Source organism: Molossus molossus, unplaced genomic scaffold, assembly GCF_014108415.1.
Source record: "Molossus molossus isolate mMolMol1 unplaced genomic scaffold, mMolMol1.p scaffold_m16_p_12, whole genome shotgun sequence".
In the NCBI taxonomy this organism is placed as follows: Eukaryota; Metazoa; Chordata; class Mammalia; order Chiroptera; family Molossidae; genus Molossus; species Molossus molossus.
Window position 1 is genome coordinate 23,601,903 of NW_023425347.1, and position 17,392 is coordinate 23,619,294.

General features: G+C 35.2%; 1 protein-coding gene across 4 annotated transcripts in view; it reads left to right on the plus strand.

Moving 5' to 3' along the window:
* NUP153 (nucleoporin 153) overlaps positions 1-17,392 on the plus strand; it is a 75,686-nt gene that overhangs the window by 34,338 nt on the left and 23,956 nt on the right. For 3 of the 4 annotated variants that reach the window (XM_036255443.1, XM_036255444.1, XM_036255442.1), the window contains exons 6-10: positions 3,053-3,169; positions 3,256-3,300; positions 3,409-3,465; positions 5,759-5,905; positions 16,886-17,017. In XM_036255443.1, coding sequence (XP_036111336.1) covers positions 3,053-3,169; positions 3,256-3,300; positions 3,409-3,465; positions 5,759-5,905; positions 16,886-17,017 — 498 coding nt within the window. Of the gene's footprint in view, positions 1-3,052; positions 3,170-3,255; positions 3,301-3,408; positions 3,466-5,758; positions 5,906-9,435; positions 9,486-9,768; positions 9,896-16,885; positions 17,018-17,392 lie in introns of all 4 variants that reach the window. The other variant, XM_036255445.1, reaches the window with a different exon arrangement.

Consider the following 17,392-nt stretch of genomic DNA (forward strand, 5'->3'; position numbering starts at 1 on the left):
GAAGCTTTATAGTTTTAGGTTTCAATTTAGGCCTATGAATCATTTGAGTTCATTTTTGTATGTGACATGAGGTATGAATCAAGATTCTTTTTTTAAATCCTTACCTGAGGACACTTTTGCATTTATCTTTAGATAGAGTGGGAAGGGGAGAGAGAGAGAGAGAGAGAAACATTAATGTGAGAGAGACACATTGAGTGGCTGCCACACACATGGCTCCAACTGGGGCCAGGAGCAAACCGCAACCAAGGTACGTGCCCTAAGCAGGAACCGAACCCAGGACTCTCCGGTCCGCGGGCTGACGCTCTAACCGCTGAGCCAAACTGACCAGGGCTCAAGATTTATTTTTTAAACATATGATAGTATGTACCATTTGTTGAAAAGACTATACGTTTTTCTTTGAATTGCCTTTGCACCGTTGTCAAAAATCAGTTGACCAGCCCTGGCCGGTTTGGCTCAGCAGTTAGAGCGTCGGTCTGCGGTCCTGAGAGACCCGGGTTCGGTTCCCGCTAAGGGCACGTACCTCGGTTGCAGTTTGTCCCCGACCCTGGTTGGGTTGTGCGGGTGGCAGCCACTCAATGTGTTTCTTTCACATCGATGTTTCTCTCTCTCTCTGTTCCTCTCTCTCCCTCCCACTCTACCTGAACAAAAAATGGAAAAATGTCCTCGGGTGAGGATAAAAAAAAAAAAAAAAAAAAATCAGTTGACCATGTGGTGGCTCTGTTTCTGGACTTTCTATGTTTTGTTGATCCTTTATGTTCTGTTGATCCTTTCTATGTATTGATCCTTTACCAACACTAAACTGTCTTGATTATTGTAGACAGTAAGTCTTGAAATCAAATAATACGAGTCCTCCAGCTTTGTTCTTTTTCAAGCTTGTTTTGGCTTTCCTAGTTTCTTTGCTTTTTCATAATTTTAGAATCACCATATCCGTTTCTACAAAGTCTACAGGGATTTTGTTTGGGGTTACATTGAGTCTAAAGATCAACTTGGGGAGAATAAACATCTTAATAAAAATGGGTCTTCAGTCCATGAACACAATATATCTGTCCATTTATTTAGGTCTTTTAAATATTCTTTCATCAGTGTTTTATAGTATTCATCACACAGACCTTGCACATATTTTGTTAGATTTATATCAAAATGTTTCATGTTATTTGGTATTACTCAAGAATAAATTGCATAAGTAGTCTACTCAATAAATTGACTTCATAGTTAAAATACTTCCCAGCAAAGAAAACTTCAGGCCCAGATAAATTTCCTTGTGAATTCTACCAAACACAAACTTTTCCATGCACTTCCCAGCACATTTATGAGGCCAACATTATCCTGCCACCCACACAACCCAACCAGGGCCAGGAATAAACTGCAACCGAGGTACGTGCCCTTAGTGGGAACCAAACCGGGGTCTCTCTGGACCGCAGGCTGACACTCTAACCGCTGAGCCAAACCGGCCAGGGCTTGAATTCTATATTTTTAATACTGAGTCCTGACATACCATTTGAATCCTTCTCAACACAGGCTTCCAAATATTTATCTTTGACATTTGGGTGAATCTATTTTCTATTTCTTTGCTAAAGTTTTAGAGTTGGAAGGTATATTAAAGATTCTCTAATTCCATTTTATTGATTAGTGTACTAAGGTCCTGAGAGGCTAGTGGCCAGTAGAATCCAGTGACAGGACAGACTATCACAATTTCCTGGAGGATTTTAATGTTGCCTCATCTTTGCCAAAGCCTCTGGCCTGGCACTAAGTTTTAATACAACTAATGTAGAATATTGTAGCTCCTCTGAAAAAGCGCAATGAATGTTTGGTATCAGGTAGAGAAACGTTACGTAAAGTAGTTACCATGATTCAGTTTTTCAGGTATTATGAACAATTTGTAGAAACTGGGTAAAATTTTAATAGTTGTAATACATTTTCTTTTAATATTAAGCATTGCCAGACTACTTTGATTTGTGGTAATCATTTGGTAATTGGAATGTTGTAAAGAATTTAAAAGGAAGAGTTTCTACTGGCATTGGTGAACATTGCTTCTGATTAAAGGTTACTTATCTTTATATAGGCTTATTTTCTTAAGTCCAGTTTTTTTTTTTTTCTTTATTGATTTTAGAGAGAGGAAGGGAGAGGGAGAGAGATAAAAATATCATTGAGAGAGAACATTGATTGGCCGCCTCCTGCATGCCCCCCACTGGGGATTGGGCCCACAACTTGGGCATGTGCCCTGATCAGCAATCGAACCGGCGACTTCTTGGCACATGGGCTGATGCCTAACCACTGAGCCACACCAGCCGGGTCTTAAGTCCAGTTTTTAAAAAGTTAAATCATTTATTAAGAAATGGCCTATGACCCAGCCAGTGTGGCTCAGTGGTTGAGTATCGACCCTGCATCAAGAGGTTCTCAGTTCGATTCCTAGTCAGGACACATGCCTGGATTTCTGGCTTGATCCCCAGTGCAGGAGGCAGCCGATCATTGTTTTTCTTTCATCGATGTTTCTCTCTCTTTCTCCCTCTTCGTTTCTCTCTAAAAATCCACAAAAACATTTTTTTTTTATAAAAAGGAATAACCTTTATATTTATTTTTCTTATATTAAAATTGGAGAAACAATTTACTTTAAAAATTTTAAATTTCATTGCAAAGAATCTATAGTCCTTGTTTAGTTATCTTGGCATTTACTATAATTAAATATTAATACCCAGAATAAGCAATATTTTAACACAGTTGTCATTAATTTAGTGTTCTTTGATTTAAATAGAAGGTCATGCTAGAATGTTTAACCAGTTATCTCACTTTTCCCATTTAACATAGCTGGGAGAGCTTTAGAGTGGTGCAAGCTATTTTACCATTGTAAAATAATTTCTCAGGCACAGAAATAAATTTTCAATAAAGGCATAAAAAAGTTTAATATACAATTAATGACACTACCCAGAAATAAATTGTTAGATTAATCCTCTTTTGTTTTGGACACCCTTCTATTTTGTAAATACTTTTATTTTCTCAAAAAGATGCTTTAGAGTTTACAGTTCCAACAAATAATACAAGTTTTACTTTACAGGCACCATTCAGAAGACAGATGAAAGCTAAGCAGCTCAATGCAGAATACTATGGTGTGACTAGTTCAACAGCTCGGCGAATACTGCAGTCTTTAGAGAAGATGTCAAGCCCTTTAGCGGTAAATGTTTAAAATCACAAAAGCAGAACTGTAACGAAATTTGAGTTTAGTGAAAAATCTTAATTTTGTTATTTTAAAATTAACAGGATGCAAAAAGAATTCCATCTGTTGTTTCTTCTCCACTGAATTCTGTAAGTTGACTTTTTAACCTCTTAAAAGATAGATTTTTATAAATTGGTGGTGAAAGTTGTTATTTTTCAAAGCTTACCATCTATTCTAATAGTATTTTATTTTTTCAGCCTCTTGATAGGAGTGCTATAGATACCACCACGGATTTTCGGGCCAAAAGGGAAAAGGTAAGATTTCTTTCGCATTTATTTGTGTAAAGTGTCAGCAATTTTGTTTTGTTTATTTTTAAATTAGCAAATGTACAAATTGAATTTAGTTGATAGTCATAGGGAACATGTTTGAAAAATAAAAATTTTAAAAATTGCACATTGTTATCCCTTGTGAGCCTTAGCACAATGCTCTATGTAATAAATGCTTAGTCATCTTTTTTTTGTTACTTGACATTTCCATCTTCAGCATCCTGGCAGACTTTATGGGTAACTCTTACTTTTTGATAAATAAAAATAGGAGTGAGCAGAGCTTGAAGTGTTTAGCAATTATAAATTCAGTGAACTGAAGTGCTCACTGAATATAGTTAGCTCTGCAAACTTTCCTCATTTACAAACATTGTCAAGCCTGTTGTGTGTAATACAATTTTAAATTGGCATATCTTTCATCAGTCAGCCAAAAATACTGTTCCAAGATATCAAAGCTATTAAAACAACATCATACAGATTATATATTGCCAGTCCTTTTTAGTGTATTCTATTTTGTTACAATTAGCTTTAGAGATTACTGTGGAAAAAATAAAATGCTTGAGAGGGATGAAAAGACATATTTTTTGTTATAGTTATGGCTAGTTAAGTGTTCTTCAGGAGAAGCAGATTCCCAGATTGTTATTTGTAGAAGCATTTACTGCAACACCAAGTTCCCTCAGAAGTAATTGATTAAAATTGTCGTAATTCTCTGAATTAATTCAGGGACTGTATTTGAGATATTGGCAGAATATTTTTTACTGAATATTGATATATATACATAATAATTATTTTTACTGAAATTCTAATGCAGAAAAGAAAGCCAAAATTGAGTTTTTTTTACTTGGGATAATGTTGCCTCTCAATTTTTAGAGTTTAGACATTTGTAATTAGGTAAGAGGGAATCCATTATTAGCTGCTGTGATGGGATTAAACCATTAGCTGCTTTTCTCAGATTCCTATTTTATATCAGATTGCATAAAAAGAAGTTAAGTTTTTAAAAATGTGCCATAATAAAAGTTCTCAGCAACAAAAATTTTTTATTAATGATTACATATAATACCAATAAAATATTATTCATGGTTGTTAACAATTATAGTGGCCAGATAATAACAATATTGTAGTTCCTGTTTCGTGGATGTAATCAGAACAATCTACAAAACAGACTTTCTCCTTGAGTTGTGGGATTACATTTGTGGTGAGGATTTAGGCAAGAGGTAGTAACCATACACAGGCTTTGCCTAGGAATTCATTGCTGTTCACAGCTGCTGTTGAGTGAAAGGAGTATATTCATAGTATTAACACTCTTTTGACAGAGTAGAAGCTGTAGGCTTTATAGTTATCTTAAACCAACAGGATTTTTACCGTGTTCAGTGTTACAAAAGATTGTTGACAAAACACTTGTGTACTTAGACAATAAAACCAGTTCATTTTAAGATTTGGAATTCTTTTTTTTTAATCCTCACCTGAGGACATTTTTCCATTTTTTGTTCAGATAGAGTGGGAGGGAGAGAGAAAGAGAAACATCGACGTGAAAGGGACACATCAAGTGGCTGCCTCCCGCACTATCCAACCAGGGCTGGGGACAAACTGCAGCTGATGTACGTGCCCTTAGCAGGAACCAAACCTGGGTCTCTCTGGACCACAAGCTGATGCTCTAACCACTGAGCAAAACTGGCCAAGGCAAGATTTGGAATTCTTAACAGTGTTTTACTGATTAGACTTAAACTGTAAGAATTTTGGTTTGGTTTTTAAATAACACCAGAGGAAAATTAACTTGGACAGAGATTTGCCCACATTTTTAGCAATTAAAATATTTTCATTACTATTTAAAAAATATCTGTAGCTGAAGAAAATTTAGATTTAGATAGTAATTGCGGAAAATGTGGCAAAATCATTTTAGTTTATATATTTGAAATTCATCCTGTAAAAGCTTAGCTTTGTGGAATAGTTTTCAATATCATTACCATTTTGTGTGTGTACAGTATGTGAAAAGTCATTAAGTCTGGAATAAAATAGTCTTTGAAACCATTTTGGAATTATATATGTATATATAGGTGTATAAATACACACACACACACACACACACACACACACTCCCTCCCTCCCTTGGTTCTACTATTGTCAGTTTTCCTCTTAGTATTTGTTTGCACTTATTGGATATTTCTCTGGGAAGTCCTCAGTCTCTAGGTTACATGAGTTATTGTCAAATAATTTTTAGCTATGTATCACCAATAATATGTGAAAATGAAATTTTGTCTTTGATTTTTTTTTTTTTACCTATTAGGTGGTCTGTCAGTATCCCCCAGTTCAGAGACTCATGACTCCAAAGCAGGTATCCATAGCAGCAAATCGAACTGCTTATTTTAAACCATCTCTAACCCCATCTGGTGAATTAAGGAAGACAAATCAAAGAATAGATAAAAAACACAGTGTGAGTATGTGTTTATTTTTGCTAGTCTTTGAATATTGATTAAAATGAATAAGAATAAATAACGTAACATACAAGTACTCTACCATTGCACATAATGTGAATTAGTGATGATTATGAAATGGAATGCTTTAAAATGGCTGGCACCTTAATCAAATCCCAAGTTAATGTTTACTAGTAAATAATATTATGGGCTAATGGTTTAGATTAAATAATTTTGCTGGATTTGCTTTATCTGTTTGTGTTGTTGGACTCTGAAAATAAATTTCAGGCGTCATATCTGTTCATCTCTAATTGCTTTGGAATGCAATTTCTAAGTACTTTAAACATTTTCAATTACAGTTTACATTCAATACTTTTTAGTTTCAGGTGTACAACACAGTCGTTAGACAGTTATATACTTTACAAAGTGATCCCCCTGATATTTCAAATTCCCCTCTGGCACCATACATAGTTATTTTAATATTATTGACTATATTTCCTATGTTATGATTGACATCCCCATGACTGTTTTGTAACTACCAACTTGTACTTCTTAATCCTTTCACCTTTTTCATCCAGTCCCCCAACCACCTTCCCCTCTGGCAACCATTAACCTATTTTCGGTATCTGTGAGTCTTTTTCTATTTTGTTCTTTAAATTTCATGTGTAAGTGAAATTGAATGGTATTTGTCTTTCTCTGTATGACTTATTTCACTTAGCATAGTCCTCTCTAGGTTCATCATGCTATACGAATGGTAAGATTACATTGTTTTTTTATGGCTGAGTAATATTTCATTGTATGTATGAATCACAGCTTTATCTACTTGTCTGTTGATGGGCGCTTGGGTTGCTTCCATATGTTGGCTATTTTAAATAATGCTGCAGGAGCCAAGGGGTGCATGTTTTCTTTTGATTTAGTGTTTTGGGTTTCTTCAGGTATATGCCTAGAGGTGGAATCACTGGGGGGTCATAAGGCTGTTTCATTTTTAATTTTTTGAGGACCCTCCATACTGTTTTCCATAATGGCTATACCAGTCTGCATTCCTACCAACAGGACACAAGGGTTCCCTTTTCTTCACATCCTGGCCAACACTTGTTTGTTAAGTTATTGATGATAGCCATTCTGACAGGTGTGAGGTATGGTTATCTCATTGTGGTTTTAATTTGTGTTTCTCTGATGGGTAGTGACATTGAGAATTTTTTCATGTGTCTATTGGCCTACTATGTATGTCCTCTTTGGAGAGGTGTCTGTTCAGGTCCTCTGCCCCTTTTTTAATTAGATTGCTTGTTTTTTTGGTGTTGAGTTGTATGAGTTCTTTATTAATTTTGGATATTAACCCCTTGTGGGATGTATCATTGGCGAATACCTTCTTCCATTTAGTAGGTTGTCTTTTCACTTTATTGATAGTTTTCTGTGCAGAAACTTTTTAGTTTGATGTTAGTCCCATTTGTTTATTCTTATTTTTGTTTCCCTTTCCTGAGGAGATAATATCAGGAAAAAATATAGCTAAGAGAAATGTCAGAGATATTATTGTCGGTTTTCTTCTAGGATTATTATGGTTTTGAGTTAAAGTTTTTAATTCATTTTGAATTTATTCTTGTGTATGATGTAAGAGGTTGGTCTAATTTTATTTATTTTATTTGCACGTATCTGTCCAATTTCCCCAACACTGTTAAAGGAATAGATGCTCTTTACCTCATTGTGTTCTTGCCTTCCTTGTTATATATTAATCGACCATATAGGCATATTTTGTTTAGTTTTGTTTTTTTAATTCTCACCTAAGGCTACTTTTTCATTGATTTTCAGATAGAGAGGGAAGGAGGGAAGGGGGGAGAGAGAGAGAAAGAAAGAAACATCAATGCAAGAGACACGTTGATTGGTTGCCTCTTGCAAAACTCAGCTAGGGCCAGGGATTGAACTTAGACCGAGGTACGTGCCCTTGACCGGAATTTAACCCACAACTCTTTGGTCCATAGGCTGATGCTCTAACTGCTGAGCCATACTAGTCAGGACAGGCATAAGTTTATTTCTGGGCTCTCTATTCTGTTCTTGATCTCCATGTCTGTTTTTATTACGATAGCCTTGTAATATAGTTTGATATCAAGTAGCATGATACTTCTAACTTCGTTCTTTTTTCTCAAGATTGCTGTGGGTATTTGGGGTCTTTTATGGTTCCATATATGTGTTTTGATTATTCTAGTTCTGTGAAAAACTCCATTGGTATTCTGATAGAGATTTTATTAAATCTATAGATTGTTTTGGATGGTATGGATATTTTAACAATGTTATTTCTTCTTATCCATGAGCACGGTATATGCTTCCATTTATTTGTATCTTCAGTTTCTTTCTTCGGTGTCTTATAATTTTTCAAGTACAGGTCTTTTGCTTCTTTGGTTAAATTTATTCCTAAGTATTTTTATTTTGATGCAATTGTAAATGAGATTGTTTTCTTAGTTTCCCTTTCTGATACTTCATTATTGTTGTATTCAAATGTAACCTATTTCTGAATATTTATTTTGTATCCTGCTACTTTTCTGAATTCATGTATCAGTTCTAGTAATTTTTGGTGGAATCTTTAGGGTTCTCTGTAGTATCATGTCATCGGCAAATAATGACAGTTTTACTTCTTCCTATCCAATTTAGATGCCTTTTATTTCTTATCTGATTGATGTGGCTAGGACTTCAAGTACTATGTTGAGTAAGAGTGGTGAATGTGGACATCTCTGTCTCATTCTAGTCTTCAGATGGTTATCTAGGTTGATTGTTCTATAATTTAGTTGCATTTTGAAGTGGTCGTGGAGGGGATTATGTTTCAGAGAATCATTTCAAAAAGAATATCCTTATAAATTTGCCTGCACATTTAATGTCATAACCACAGAGAAAATGAAAGTATTTTTGTGGTTAGTGCATTAACTTTGTATAGCACCATTTTGTTAAAAACACAGTTGTGTTCAGTGACATATATGTGTTTAAATATAATCACAATAACGTTTGGTTACCATTCAGAAGGCAGGCTCTAAGTTGCAAATTTTAGGATTTATTAACTAATAACCATCAAATTCCTGATTTCAAATATTAACATTCACAGATAGAAGGGTAGTATTAAGAAAAAATCCCAGGGGGTTAGGCAGGGGTGGAGGGTTGGGTGAAAAAGAAAGACCTTATTGACAAGGACAACTGCCCTGGCCAGTTTGGCTCAGCGGTTAGAGCGTCGGCCTGCGGTCCGGAGAGACCCGGGTTCGGTTCCCGCTAAGGGCACGTACTTCGGTTGCAGTTTGTCCCCGGCCCTGGTTGGTCGTGCGGGTGGCAGCCACTCGATGTGTCCCTTCACGTCGATGTTTCTCTCTCTTTCTCCCTTCCTCTCTCTCCCTCCCACGCTATCTGTACAAAAAAATGGAAAAATAACCTCGGGTGAGGACAAGGACAACAGTGTGATTGCGGGCGGGGAGGGGATGTGTGTGGAGGTGGAAGAGTGTATAGCAGGGATAAATGGTGATGGGAAAAAATTAAATAAGTGAGCATTTAAATATGATTTCATTTTTTTTTCTAGACTGGATATGAAAAAAGTATGACACCAGGACAAAATAGAGAAAGAGAAAGGTAATTACGTCATCTCATAGCTAAACTTCTTTATATGTAAATTGTAAGTTTCATATGTAATTTACATGTGCCTCTTTGAAGAGTAAGACAGTTAAGAATAGGAACTTTACGCAAAAAATGTCTATCAGCTTTTAAAATCAGATTCAGCTGTACATTTATTATTTGTTTATTATTTATTATAAATGAATAACATTTAGGTATTCAGTTAGTTAACAAGTCATGGACCAGAGTAATATGTCATTTGTTTTAATTTTCTTTTTTTTTCTTTTTGTTTTACGCTTAGTGGTTTTTCTTACCCAAATTTCAGTATGTCTGCAGCCAATGGTGTATCTTCGGGAGTAGGTAGTGGAGGCGGCAAGATGAGACGAGAGAGAACACGCTTTGTGGCAACTAAACCTCTGGAGGAAGAGGTAGGGTTATAGACTCTTGGTGTTTATTAAAAGCCCTGGTGTGTTGTGGTGAGGGGATATCTGGAGGATTGGGGCTTAAGGAGACCAAACACAAGAATAATCTTCCATTGAAACAGTTCCTTTAAAATATGTGTTTTAAACTACCAGGCTTTTTAAACCACCTTTACTGTGACAACAAAGAAACCTAGCTTTAGTACTAAACATTTAATGGATGTCATTAAAAAGACATAATTCTTTTTTTTTTTAATCCTCACCCGAGGATATTTTTCCATTTATCTTCAGATAGAGTGGGAGAGAGGGAGGGAGAGAGAGGGAAAGAGAGAGAGGGAGACACATCGACTAGTTCCCTCCCGCACAACCCCATCCAGGGCTGGGCATGAACCGCAGTGAGGTATGTGCCCTTGAACGGAATCAAACCTGGGACTCATTCCTGAAGGCCAGTGCTCTAACTACTTAGCAAAACTGGCCAGGGTAAAAAGCCATAATTCTTTTAATAAAATAATTGGAATTCGGTTTTGACAGTGTTTGAAACTTACATAAAATGAATTAATGTGGTTTGTATTCATCTCGCTTGCCCTTTTCATGTTGTTTGTGAACTTTTATCATTGTTGTGAAAGGAAACTCTAGGTTATTTAATTTCACTGTAACATATATTTATCCAGTATGAATATTTACCACAAACCATTCTGCAGGGTACATTTGGGTTGATTCTTAAAACATACTGAGGTGAGTATTTATGCATTTCTTGCTCAGCACACCTGCAGTATTTCCTCTAGGCTCTTTATCTAGGAATGGACTTGTTAGATTACAGGGGATGATGCACATCTTGTAATGTATTAGATATTGCCTCATTGTTCTTCAGGATAGTTTTACAATTAAACACTTTCACATGACAGTAGGTAGATCTGCTTTTTCTTTTTCTTTATCCTTTATCAGTACTTGATTTTGTTGATTTAAATATGTTAACCAATGTAATGGCTGTGAAGTGGTGTGCCATTAAGTTTTATTTTGCATATTGTTGTTTACTAAGGGGGGGTATCTTTTGGTGAGTTTCTTGGCGACTTGGGTTTTCTGTTTATCTGCTTTTCTACTGGCTTATTTCTTTCATTAGGAAGAGTTCTTTATATATCCTGAACATGAACATTTGAAAAGACTAATTGAAGATTGGTTAAATTAACATTTTTTTCCTATAGGTTGCTCTATTTGTTTCTACCTGCTTTGAGTTGAATTCAGGTCTCATTTCAGTCTTTTTATAAATGAATTTCAGCCTAGCTGGATCATTTAAGTTTTGATACATAGTGCTTTCATTTGTCATTTGTCTTCAAATTAAAATTTCATTTGTGACTTTCTTGATTCATGAATTTTTCAGGAGTGTGTGTGTGTGTGTGCATATATATACACACACACACATATGTTTTTAAAAACAGGATATCTTCTCTGGTTTGTTTGTTGTTTTTTTAATCCTCACCCGAGGACATTTTTCCATATTTTTTGTTCAGATAGAGTTGTAGGGAGGGAGGGAGGGAGGGAGAGAGAGAGAGAGAAAGAAAGAAACATCGACGTGAAAGGGACACATCGAGTGGTTGCCACCCGCAGGACCCAACCAGGGCCGGGGACAAACTGCAACCAAGGTACGCGCCCTTAGCGGGAACCGAACCCGGGTCTCTCTGGACCGCAGGCTGAGGCTCTAACCGCTGAGCCAAATCGACCAGGGCGATCTTCTCTGTTTTTCTGTTGACTGTGAAATCATGTTTTGATTGAAATTATTGTATGTATTAGTATTAACTTCATATTTATTGCAAAACCTGCATCGCAGATTTACTTAAGAGTGAGGAATCTTTTTTATTTTTCTTTATTTCTCCTTTTCCTATTAAGCAGTTTTGTAGTTGTACCTCTCTCCAGAGGCACAGTTCACCCGAATCATGACTTCTTTGGCAGTTTGGACTTTCTGCCAGATAGCCTGTCTTGTGATATTTTTGTTAGGGGCCTTGGCTCAGTTACTGGTCCTGAGGGTCTGTTTTTACTCTTAGGTTTGACTTGTGGCTCTGCTGGAGTATTGTGGAAAGAAGGAATGTATTAATGTATTCTACCATCTTGAAAGAAAAAGCCTTGAATGCCATTAATTATACAGTATATAAATTTTTGTAGTTTTCTTAGAAAACCAGTTTTCTTTTGTCATTAAAGCTCTTTATGTAGATTTAATTGCATTTAGAAATGGGCTGTCTTGCCTTATATACATAAGGAGATTAATATCTGATTAATATAGCATAAACTTGTTCTTTAGATGAGTTCTTATATTTCTCAGTAAAATTTGTTGCCCTATCTTTTTAAAGTTTATTCCTGTATGAAAACAAAATTTGGTTTGGTGTTTGCCAAATGAAAGATTTGTGAATTTTACTTATTTCCCTTCATTGTGAACTTTTAAAGGTATAATTTCTAAGATATTTAGCTGAATCTCAGGTTGATACTGCAGCCTAATTGTAGCTGTTTTATAGATTTGTGTTTAGTGTGACTTTGCTGTATTGAGACATTTTGGGAGGGGTAGTTAAAATTAATTTATTTACTTTGGCTTTTATTACCTGGTATAGTAACTGTTAGGAGTTTTATGAAAATCTAACTCCCTAGACCTCTTTATCACCTCCCCTCTCATGCGGGCCCCTTTCTCCATTCCGGCCAACTGCCAACTGCCAACTTCACATCCCAGGATGCCTCATCCAGCTCCTCCTGCCCCTAGCTCTGTTCCCCACTGGAGTTACAGTCTCCACATTTCTGAGGAAAGAAGTACTAATGGGTGGCCTCTCCAAATTTTCTGCCTACCCTGTGTTTTTAAAAATAGATTAGTATTATATAGTACGATTGAGTTTGGAGAGATTTAATTGCTTGATATTGTCATGTCAGGTACAGTCCTGCCACTTAACTGGTGTGAATGACTTTGATCAAATTAACCTCCTTGTGAATTAGCTTCCTTCCCTTTAAATATAGGGATAAGAAGAAGAAAAAATATTTAGCGTTTATCTGTAGGATGTCTGTCATTTAATAATAGTTGTATGATGTTAGGCTATATATCTCTGTGCCTCAGTTTCCTCATCTACAATAATAAGTGTATACCTCATGTGAGATAACCCATGGAAAGGTATTACAAAGGTAATATATAGTAAGACAGATTTGATGGTGGTTGTGTTCAACTTGAGGCATCTCTAAGCATCCAGTTACAGTTCTTGATTTCCTTTTTCCTAGATTTGTGGGACCCACTTCTGATCAATCAGGTCAAAATTTTGGTGACTAGGAATCAAATTTAAAATTGGTTCAAGGTCAATAATATAAAGAACTAGTAAGGACAGCCGTGTGGCTTAATGAGTTGGCATGAGATACATGTTACTCAGCTGATGTGTCCAGGTGTTGTAAAGGATCTAAAGCAGGGGTGGTATACGTCCGACCTGAGGGCCGTATAAGACCCTCAAAATCAATACTAGTTAACATCACACACATCAACAAATTAGCCTGACCAAATATAGCAGGCTAATTTTTAAGTTGATAGTTTTGTATGGCTCGGGGATGGTGTTACAAATATCCAAATGGCCCTTGGCAGAAAAAAGGTTCCCCACCCCTGGAGGGAAGGAAACAGGAGTAAGGATGGAGATGGGAAGAAATATCTGTACAGAAATACTCAAATGTGTCTTATATTTCTTTCCTTCCCGTTCTCCCACATTTGATTATAAGTTTCAGACAGAAGAAATGCTGAGAGAATTAATTGTTCAGTGAACACACATATTCCTAGCACTTAGATACTAACATTTTGCCGTATTTGCTTTAGCAAATACTCATCTTATTTTTGGGGTACATTTCAAAGTAAGTTTAAGACTTAAGTTAGTACACTTTACCCCCAAATTCTTAAGCATACGTTGCATGAACTAGAGTTAACTACTTGTTTTTTTTTAATTTAGCGAGAATTTACATGTAGTAAAATGTAAAATTCTTTAATGAATTTGACAAATGTTTACATCCATGTAACCCAAACCCCTGTTGAGGTGTTGAACAGTATCAGTCCTCTAGAAAGTTTACTCATGCTCCTTCCCAGTTAATACTCATTGCCTCTTAGTCCTGAAGCTTCACTATTCTAATTTTTTCCTATTTATTGGTTTTGCTTGTTCTAAAACTGCAATACAGTTATTCAGTGTGTATTTTTTTTTTTTTTTTTGGGTCTGGCTGTTATGAATAAAGCTGATGTGAACATTCTTGTACCTTTTTTGTAGACCTGTGTTTATTTTTCTTGGGGTAGATACCTAAAAAATTGGGGCAAGTGTAGGAGTAACTTTTATACTCTCAGCAGCAGTGGGTGGGCTTTTCTATTACTGTGCATCCTTACTAGTAGTTGAGTGTCATTTTTTTAAGTTGTAACCATTGTGCTTTGTGAATGGTGGTATATCAATGTAATTTTAATTTGCCTTTTCCTTGTGACTAGTAATGTGTTCTTATGTCCTTCTTGGCAATTAGTATTATCTTCCTTTGAGAGACCTCTGTTCAGACCTTGTGCCCTTTTTAAAATTGGTTTGTCTTAAAGAGTTGTAGGAACTCTTTATGAATTCTGGACCCAAATACTTTGAATAATACCTCTCTTACAGGAAGTCTGAATTTACTTAATTTTTCCCCCGTTATTTTTACTGTTCTTTGTACCTAAGAAACCTTTACTTCTCCCCAGGCTGCAAAGAAATTCTCCTATGTTATCTTCTGGAAGATAGTAGTGCTTTTATGTTCTTTTTAATTTTCCTTTTGATTTCTTATGTAACCCATAGATTATTTAGAAGTGTCTTTAATTATTATTTTAATGTTTTGAAATGCATCGAGACTTTTGTTATAGTTTAGCATATGGTTTTCTTGATGAATTTGAAAAATGTATATTCTGCAGTTGTTGGGTATAGTGTTCAACAGAAGTCAGATAAAATGACTCATAGTATCTCCTAGATCTTTTTTGTTCTTGCTGAATTTTTGTGTGTGTGAGGGGGTAAGTTTAGTCTACTAAAATTGTTGAGAGATAGGAATTTAAATTGTCAGCTTCTATTTGGTGAATTTCTTCCCCTTTAATTATGTCAGTTTTTGTTTCATATATATTTTGAGGCTCTTATTAAAGCATACATTTAAATCTATTATGGCTTTTTATTAATGTGCCTTTTTTAATATTACTAAATATCCTTAAAATTTTTTTTTTTCAAAATATTTTTTGTCTTAAAATCTACTTTATTTGATATTAATATAACCAGCAACTCTGTTGTTAGAGTAAGCTTTCTTAGGTTTACTAATCGCAGGTTATATCTTTTTTCATCTATTTACTTTCAACCTGTGTTTTTATTTTTAAGTCATAGTTGATTCTTACCTTTTCATTTGTTTCTGCTTGTTAATTGGATTGTTTATTTATAATTAATGTAATTATTGATATGGTTGGATTAGAACCTAGTTTTCTAATTTTCCCATTTGTTTTTTGTTTCTTGTTCTTTTCAAAAGCTCCTTCTTTTGGGTTAATTGAGTATTTTGTTAGAATTCAGTTTAAATTACTTGTTGCTTTGTATCTGTCTCTTATGTTACTTAGTGGTTCCTCTTGAGATTATGATATATATCCTTCTTACCGTCTACTTTGTATTAATATTGTGTCATTTCTGTGAAAACTTATCTTGCAACTTTATAGTTTGATTTACCACTTCTCTTATTTGGCATTTTATGCTATAGTTGTCATTTGTGTTACATTTAGATAGTAGGCTGTAAACTCATCACATAAATTTTTGCTTTACACAGTTAAAGAAATTAAAAGAAAAATGTGTGAATTTGTGGTTTTTAAAAAATTTTTTTAATGTTTGTTCCCAGATTCTCCATTTCTTCCAGAAATCTGAGTTCCATTTAGTATCATTTCTGTTCACTCTGAAGAACTTGCAGAGCAGGTTTTATGGCAACGGGTTATCTCAGTTTTCTTTTACCTGAAAGTGTCGCTATTTTTCCTTTTTTGGGTGGAGGTGGGGCTTGACTTTACTGAGGTGTGATTTATGTATAATAAACCCCGTCCTTGTGAAGTATTCAGATTGTTTTAGCTGACAGAGAACTTACTGAACTCAAACTGTGTCTCCTCTGTGGTGGGTGGCAGTGAAGCTCTAGTCTTAGTTGGCTGCTTGATGTCTGCCTTACACACATGGACTTTACAGGTCTGCCAGAGATTTGAACAGTTTATATGTTTGACTTGGGGCTCCCCTTCTGTGGCTCTTCAATCCTGCATTGCCTCTCATTTTCTAGCAACTGTGATCACCTTGTCTGTCCTCTGATTCCTTAACCAACGCATTTGCAGTTTTCCCTCTAAATTTCAACTGTCCATTGATACCAACTCATAAAGAAAACAGGAAGCTTACTCAGTGCTCTTCTTCCAAGTGTTTCATCCCCTCCAGTTTCTGCTTGTATTTGGTTGCTTTCCAGTGTTTTCAGATAGTTTTTAATAATTTGTCCAGAGTTTATAATTGTTATCTGTCAGAGCATTTGGTGAGATACAGCCTTCTCCACCATTAGCAGAAATGGAACTCTTTGTTTGTTCTAAATGTGAGTCATTTGAGACTTGGGGTGGCCTTTGCTATATTGAGTTAAAAAGCCAATGCTGTCCACCAAAGTCATTAGTACTGACATTTATTAAATGCTTGCTTTACATGCCAAGACCATATGTAACTTTATGTTTCATATTAATATCACAATCTTGGTATTTTTCCCCTCCTTTTCACATATTAGGAAATTGGTATTTAGAGCAATTAGGTTCACAGAGTACATGACTGGCTGGTGGCTGGGATCAACTCTTGTTTAGTTTGTTTGATTCAAGAGCTCACATTGTTAACACCACATGGTGCTACCTTCTTTTTATTCTAATTTTACCTGTAGCTATATAAATTCTACCTGAAAATAAGAACAGATAAAAGAATGACATGAAAGATGAACTATATCATTATAAAACTTACTGTGTTTTAGGAAATGGAAGTACCAGTATTACCGAATATCTCTCTACCCATCACCAGTTCTTCACTGCCTACCTTCAATTTTAGTTCTTCTGTGATCACTTCTCCATCACCAGTTAGTCCTGTACAGTCATTAACAAATAAGGTACAAAGCCATTGTACATAGAGATGATATTTTATTTTTCTAATTGTTTATTTTAAAAAATCTAACCAGTTTAAAGCAGTGGTTAATTTTTCACTATTGAAATCAATAACTTAGAGTAAAAATAAAAATAAAAATATATTTTGCTTTTAAAAAAAATGCACATTATAATGGGATATGTTTATGCAGTGCATTAAAGAAAGAGATGGTTGTGTTTGTTTTCAATTAAGGTATTTGTGTGTGTGTAAGAATAGATTTATATTTTTATTTTTCAAATGGGATTGATATTTTTAATCTGCTCCTAAAATTTTTATGCTTTTGTTTTGGCTTTTATTTTTTCGAAACTTCTACTTTAAAATTTTTTTCTGAATATATGCT